This window comes from Bison bison, unplaced genomic scaffold (genome assembly GCF_000754665.1).
Source record: "Bison bison bison isolate TAMUID 2011002044 unplaced genomic scaffold, Bison_UMD1.0 scf7180017864037, whole genome shotgun sequence".
NCBI classification, from domain to species: Eukaryota; Metazoa; Chordata; class Mammalia; order Artiodactyla; family Bovidae; genus Bison; species Bison bison.
In genome coordinates, this window is record NW_011494609.1 from 9,014,301 (window position 1) to 9,022,351 (window position 8,051).

The 8,051-nt window shown below is 46.6% G+C and overlaps 1 protein-coding gene across 1 annotated transcript in view; it reads right to left on the bottom strand.

Moving 5' to 3' along the window:
• The window catches only part of UMODL1 (uromodulin-like 1), a 77,269-nt gene that overhangs the window by 45,805 nt on the left and 23,413 nt on the right, over positions 1-8,051 (bottom strand). The window contains exon 7 of the mRNA XM_010835007.1: positions 2,331-2,338. Within this exon, the coding sequence (XP_010833309.1) occupies positions 2,331-2,338 (8 nt within the window). The remainder of the gene's footprint in view (positions 1-2,330; positions 2,339-8,051) is intronic.

Below are 8,051 nucleotides of genomic sequence, written 5' to 3' on the forward strand. Positions count from 1 at the left end.
AGTATGTTCTTTTGTTCTGAATCACTTGAGAGTAACTCTCAAATTATGAAATCGTATTCCCAAATATTTCTGCATATAACTTCCAAGTACTGAGATGTTCTTCTGCATGAGCACAATGTAATGATCATATTCAGGAAATCTGACATTGTTGCATTATTATTTTCTAATAAAGTTCTTATTAAAAATTCTTCAATTTTCCCCTTAATGTCTTCCATACTGATTTAAAAAGGTGGGATCAAAGAGCTTACATCATATTTAATTGCTTTGTCTTTTTTTCTTCTTTATTTATTTTTTTTTGTATAATAAAGTTTTATTAAAGTATAAAGGAGATAGAGAAAGCTTCTGACATAGGCATCAGAAGGGGGTAGAAAGAGTACCCCTGGTGTGAGCTTTCTGTGCTACGTTTATCTCAACACAAAATCAAAGGGCCCGCTCTTCTGATTCAGGAACACTTCATCACTTTCCTTTGGACTTGTGCTTGGCTAATTCATCCCCAAAACAATGGCCCGGTAGGGAAGCAAGACCAGAGTCAGGCTGAGGTGCTCTGTGTTTTCAAATCAAAATTCATGTTTTAAAGAGCAACACTTGAATATAACAACCAAAATATATTTTAATGCTCACATGGAATTAAATCCCTCTTGTGGGAGAAAAATTCTGGCTTTACAGCAAGCAACTGGGCAACATGAATTATACAAAAAGTAAGGTAGCCGAAAGTCTAGGCACAATCACTTTTACAGCAGAATTCGAGTTCAATAAGAAACAAGCAAGAAGGCAATTTTTTTAATCTTTTGTAAAGCCATACTAGAGAATAAAGAATTAAAATATGCGTTGTTTTCAAAGCCCTACTTATAAGGATTCATAGGATATATGTTTTCAAATATTATGAAAAAATGTCTTTTCAGACAAAGCTGTATGCTTCCTTTTAGTAAAAATTATCACTGGTACAAGTCAACCATCTCCCTTTTTGCCCTGGCTGCCAAGAGGCTCAGGGTCAGACCGGAGTCCCTCCCTTGCCCTGCAACCCAGCCCTGTGTGCCCTCCCTGAGCTGCCCTTTAGAAATGGCAGTGCCCTGTGCTTCCCCACCAGAAGCCCTTGCGAGACTCCTCAAAGAAGAGGGTATAAACCAGCGGATGCTGGAGAGACATGTGAGCCCAGCTTCCCTCCATCTGAATTCCCGCAGCTTTCTGAGACCTCTCCTTGCAGGAGGAGGGAGCCTGTACACGTCAGTCCTTTCACTGAATCATCCAGTGTTTTTCTGTGCCTTTGTCAAACAAACAGTGGCAATTTCATATGATTTGATGTTTATTGAGTAGCTACTGTGCCCCCAGGCAGTGACGGAAACAAAGATGGGTTAATGTCCACAGCAATACCAGACATATGCATGGGATGTGCAAGCCAGTGTGGCTGGCATCATATCAGCAGAGGGATATGGGAAAACCCCCTCCCATGACTCCATCACACTGCTGGCCAGGCTATCGGTAACACACTTAGAGATGCTATTGGCTGAGTGCTGTTGCACAGGATATGTCATACCACACAGCCTCTCCAACAATACCAGGTACTACTATGATCCCATTTTACAGAGGACAAAACTGAGGCCTAGAAATGTCAAGGAGAAAGTAAGTGGCAAAGCTGTCTAATAATTAATGACAAAGCTCCCCACTGCCCTGTGCTGTACTCCTAAATGATTCCATCACCAGGAACAGACTGACCTCCAAAGACAGCAGCTCCTGATCCCTAGAACCTGCAAATGTGACCTTATTTGGAAAAAGAGTCTTTTCAGGGGTGATGAAATTAGGGGTCTTGAGAAGAGACGGTCCCGGATTATCCAGGTGGGCCCTCAGTGCAATCACAAGATGAGAGAGTGGACACACACACACAGAAGAGGAGACTACGTGAAGAAGGAGCAGAAGAGTTGAAGATGCTGTGTCAGCCTCGAAGGTGGGAGTGATGTGGCCACAGCCAAGGACTTCGTGCTCCCCCAGAAAGAGGGAGGTACAAAGCAGCGGTCTCCCTAGAGCCTCCAAAGTAGACCTGCCCTGCCAACACCTCGACCTGGACCCAGGGATAAGGATGACAGGTTTCTGCAAATCTCTGTTGCTTTAAACCCCTAGGTTTGTGGCACTTCATGATAGCAGCCCCAGAAAATGAATCCACCTCCCCAGTCTAAATAGTTCTCAAGGCAGCAGTTGGCGAGACAGCACAGCTGGTTGGAAAGTTCTCCATGTTGCTGCAAACCCAGCCAACTTCTGACACGCTAAGGCTACTCCCTCCCTCTCCTGTAGGACAGACAGATACTGTAAGCTGGCAATAATCCTTTGTTTCTGACCCTGCCACCTTCCCTCTGACTTGGATTTAAGTTCATCGGCCAGGACAATTTCTGTTGCTGTCCCCGGCCCGGCAATGCTCCCTCCTTTTAAAATGTGGTCCCAGAAAATAAATCAGTCGATTCTCGACTGTGAGTGATCCCAGGGTACCCCTGCCCTGTGGTCCTCCCCAGGCTACAGCTGTGAACCTGAATTCAGAAGTCGACGTTGATCTCAGTGAAGCATGTTAGATTCTCTGTGTCCACGGGTCTCAGCCCTTGTTTTCTCCAGGCAGCCCTGACCCACGTCTGGTGGGGCCGGAAGGTTGATGCCCGCACCATGGCCTTTCCCGTGTCTCCCGTGTCAGGCTCCACTCCTTTCTAACCCCTGGACCTCTCAGTTGAACACCTGAACCTTGTAAAGTTACAAACACAGGACTAGAGCGAAGGTGTTGAGCCTTCAATTGTCAGAAACCTGATTGCAGATCAGGCTTGTGAACTTGAGTGGCTGTCTTTGGCAGCCTGCCTTCCTCAAGCAGCAGACCCAGCACAGTTATTTACCAAGATGCTCACCATCATCAGGCCCCAGCTGGGAAGGGACCATGTTGAAGGGAGTTAGGATGACCCTTGAATCCAGTTCCTTCCATCCATCCTAAACGCAGAACACGTTCCTGGAACATTAAGTGCAAACTGGGCGATATCTCTTACAGTTTTTGTTTTGTGCAAGATTCCAGCTGCCCCGTGTGTCATTAATTGGGTGACTAATTTCACAAGAAAAGCATCTGATATTTGTGCTGTATTTTCCATGGATTTGTACCTCTAACTCGTTCCAGCAGATAGCTCATTTATTATATTAGCTTCTAAATTTAAAACATGTGCTGTTTCCCTTAGCCATATACAATTGGAATTCACTCTAAATTTCTGATCTGGAGACACCAGCCATGTCTTTCCTGCCCTGTTGGAAGTGAATCTGGGGTGTTGCTATTTCTCTGTTTGTGTTCAGCTCTCAGGTGGCCCTTTATCTTGAGGGAAACTTACAATGCAGCAGCATGGCAGTTTGGCAGTATTCCTGTCTGTAAGTGGAGCCTGATGTTTTTGCAGATGCCTGAGCCGATGACTACTCCGACCTTCTATGGCCACTGGTCTTCCCAGGTGGTACTTGTTGTTGTTCAGTAGCTCTGCCGTGTCTGACTCTGACTCTTTGTGACCCCATGGTCACGGCACACCAGGCTTCCCTGTCCTTCACCATCTTCCAGACTGCTCAAAATCACATCCATTGAGTCGGTGATGCCATCCACCCATCTCATCCTCTGTCACCCCCTTATCCTTTTGCCTTCAATCTTTCCCAGCATCAGGGTCTTTTCCCATCAGTCACCTCTTCACATCAGGTGGCCAAAATGTTGGAGCTTCATCTTCAGTCTTTCCCATAAATACTCAGGGTTGATTTCCTTTAGGATTTAAAGAATCTACTGCCAATGCAGGAGACATAAGAGACTCGGATACAACCTCTGGTTGGAAAGATCCTCTGGAGGAGAGCATGGTGTCCACTTCAGTATTCTTGCCTGGAGAATCCCATGGACAGAGCAGCCTGGTGAACTACAGTCTATAGGGCCAGAAAGAGCCGGACACGACTGAAGTGACTGAGTGCTCATGCTCATTGGGAGTTGGTCCAGGTGATCTGGGATGGTCTGTAGGGGTTCTGTGAAAAGCTCTGTGGGGGCATTTGTGCACAGAAGAGGCACAAGGTTCTAATCAGACAAAGACTCAGGACACAAGAGAGGAGTGTTTTGTTGCAAAAGTGGGGCTGGCAGGTGCTTTTTTAAAAGAGAAAAAGACGATGTGGTCTGTATACACACACACACACACACACACACACACACACACAACAGAATATTACCCCATCATTAAGAAATGAAATAATGTTGTTTACAGAAACATGGATGGACCTAGAGACTGTCATACTGAGTGAAGTCAGAGAAAGAAATGTTGTGTGACATCCCTTATATGGGGAATCTAAAAAGAAATGATACCGATGAACTTATTTACAAAACAGATGGTGACTGCAGCCATGAAATTAAAAGACGCTTACTCCTTGGAAGGAAAGTTACGGGCAACCTAGACAGCATATTAAAAAGCAGAGACATTACTTTGCCAACAAAGGTCCGTCTAGTCAAGGTTATGGTTTTTCCAGTAGTCATGTATGGATGTGAGAGTTGGACTATAAAGAAAGCTGAGCACCAAAGAATTGATGCTTTTGAACTATGGTACTGGAGAAGACTCTTGAGAGTCCCTTAGACTGCAAGGAGATCCAACCAGTCCATCCTAAAGGAGATCAGTCCTGGGTGTTCATTGGAAGGACTGATGATGAAGCTGAAACTCCAGTCCTTTGGCCATCGGATGCGAAAAACTGATTCACTGGAAAAGACCCTGATGCTGGGAAAGATTGAAGGCAGGAGAAGGGGATGACAGAGGATGAGATGGTTGGATGGCATCACCGATTCAATGGACATGAGTTTGGGTAAACTGTGGGAGTTGGTGATGGACAGGGAGGCCTGGCGTGCTGCGGTTCACAGGGTCACAAAGAGTCAGACACGACTGAGCGACTGAACTAAATTGAACTTAACAAAACAGAAACAGACTCACAGACTTAGAGAAAGACTTAGAGTTGTCAGGTGGGTAAGACAGTGGGGTAAGGAAGTTAGGGAGTTTGGGATGGTCATGAGTATACTGCTTTGTTTAAAATGAATAACCAACAAGGACCTACTGTATAGGACATGGAACCCTGCTCAATGTTATGTAGCAGCCTGGATGGGAGGGAAGTTTGGGGAAGAATGGATACATGTACATGTATGGCTGAGTCCCTTCTCTGTCCACTATCGCAACATTGTTAATCGGCTATGAGTATGAAAGTTGCTCGGTGGTATCCAACTCTTGGTGATCCCATGGACTGTAGCCTGTCGGGTTCCTCTGTCCATGGAATTCTCCAGGCAAAAGTACTGGAGTGAGTAGCCATTCCCTTCTCCAAGGGATCTTCCTGACCCAGGGATTAAACCCAGGTCTCCTGCATTGCAGACAGATTCTTTATAGTCTGAGCCACCAGATAATCCAATATAAAATAAAAAGTTTTTAAAAACCCAGAGACTTTAGGAATAGCCAACCCCTCCCTTCAAAGGGAAAGGAACATGTGGATTAAATTATTAATTCAAACTCAATTGTAACAATATTCTCCAGAACCACTTCATAATGTTAGCAAGAACGTTCTAGTCTGCAGAGCAGAATGTTGGAGGTGACCTAAAAGCTGCCCCCGAGGGAAACAGCTAAGCGAATTATATCACTGCTATAGCATACCACTGTTACCCAACCATCGAAAATCGTAATCAAAAGGACCAGGTTGCTTCTCAGAAATCTTTACACGACATAATGGGAAGTAAAGAAGCCAGAATATAAAATTGCATACATAGCAGGATTTAAATAAGGTTAAAAAAAAAAAAACTGGAAGGAAACAGGGGAAAATAAAAATAATTTGCTGGGGTGCTAAGACTAGGGGTGACTTATCCTCCCACTGCTGTTAGCATGTTGTTAAAGTAATAGATCAGATCCCAGAATGATAAGAGGAAGTTTTGGAGGCTAGATTGAATCAGGTGTACCCACATTTCTGCTGAACTGCTTAAGAGGAGATACTAAGGCCATCAAAGACCTCCCCCACAGCATCCTCTTCTGTCCCCCTGCTACTGACCAGGGTTCTTGGCCTCTTTAATAGTAGAAATGCAGGTGAGGCTCTACAGGGGCCCCTGCTGCAGTAGGGGTGGGGTGGGCGGGGCCGTGAACAAGTAACAGTGTCCCTTGCTCACTCCCAAGGTGGGGGTGGGGGGCCGTGAGCAGGTTCTTCACATGGGGTGAGGGTAGGGGCAGGTCCAGCGGTCAGGCTGGAGGGGTGGCTTAGGTGGTCTGCCCTAAGCAAACGTCCCTGATCCCTCAGGCCCAGCCTCCTTCACGCTCTGCTCCGCCATCCTTGGTAACTGGGGCTTATCCACAAGGCCACCGCATGACTCTGATGACCGATGGGATTCGGCTTTCGTGGTCCCCTGCCCAGCAGGCTCATGACCTTCACCGTGACTGGCATCAGTAGACTGGCTTTGTTACACAGGAGCAAACGGACCCAAGTCTGGTTCAGTAGCACTCATGCAAAATTCAGATGAGAAAAAAAAATCTTTGTCTTCACTGACCTCGGTCTAAAACGTCACATTTCCTTTCGTTGTGACTTTGGTGCGCACACACATCCCAGGAGGTCTCACATCGCAGGGCCATGTGGCCCGTCTCAGTGTCGCCTGTGCTCCTCTCCCCACAGCCAGGCGTCACGGTTTGATAAATGAGTGAAGATGTGCTTGGATTACTACTTAGTGTGAGTTCTCTGGGGAGCTGGCCTGGAGACAGGGATTCCGCAGCCCGCGGTTTGTTTGGGACATTTGGGCATAATGTCCCAGGAGGAAGGAAGGTGGCAGTGAAGTGTATGTCATTCAGGCAGCGAGCAGAGTGGGACCCCTCAGGAAAGTCCGGAACAGGGTGCAGCATATGTACCCCCTCCCCTGAAGAATGAGGGAGCTGGGGGTGTCCTTAAACCACTCCAGAGCCATTGGTGAGGGCTTCGGAGTGAGGGAGCAGGGCACACAAAGCTGCTGAGTGCAGCCCATTCTGAATGCAACAGGTGGGAAGGGACAGCTGTGTCACCCGGTCAGGGTTGTAAGGTTTTCACAGTTGTGTCTCGGTAGAGCTGGTTTACTCTACCACCCTATATGTTCAACGCACTTGTAAGCACTCATTAACTTCACCTGATACAGAGCAGGCCTGGGCACCACCAGAAAGGCCTGCCCCAGAGCCAGCTGCAGTTTACAGAAATTCCAGCAAGGGGTCATGATGATGGGGAGCCCCAGGGATGCAAACTGGCAGACCCCAGTTGGTGGGAAACTCTGCCGGGCTAAGGGAGCAGGATCCTCCAGCAACTACAAGGAAACAGAGATGGAGGGGCAAACTTCTAGTCTAAAAAATGACGTAAGAGATACCATTACTAACGGGTGAGCATGCATGCTTGTGTGCTGTCATATCCAGCTGTTTTGTGGGGATGGACTCTAGCCCACAAGGCTTCTCTGTTGTGGGATTTTTCAGGCAAGAATACAGGAGTTGGTTGCCATTTCTTCCTCTAGGAGAATCTTCTCGATCAGGGATCAAACTTGAAGCCTACTAATGGGTAGATCTGATTTAAATTGTAACTCAAATTGAAAAATTATGAAAATGAGACCACTAGGTGAGACCACTAGAAATTTCAACACACTGTTCAATGATATTAAGGAATTACTGCTTTGGTTTTTTAAATGTTTTAAAAATCTCATTCTTCTCTCCTAGGAATTCATTCTGATGTAGTAACAGATGAAGTGGTTTGAGGAAGGAGACTTCGGCATAATGGGGATGGGGGAGGAGGGGGTGGATGGACGAGGAGATATCTGTTGTACTCTTTTCTCCGTGTGTATCAGTTCAGTTCAGTTCAGTTCAGTTGCTCAGTCGTGTCCGACTCTTCGAGACCCCATGAATCGCAGCACGCCAGGCCTCCCTGTCCGTCACCAACTCCTGGAGTTCACTCAGACTCACATCCATCCAGTCAGTGATGCCATCCAGATCTCATCCTCTGTCGTCCCCTTCTCCTCCTGCCCTCAATCCCTCCCAGCATCAGAGTCTTTTCCAATGAGTCAA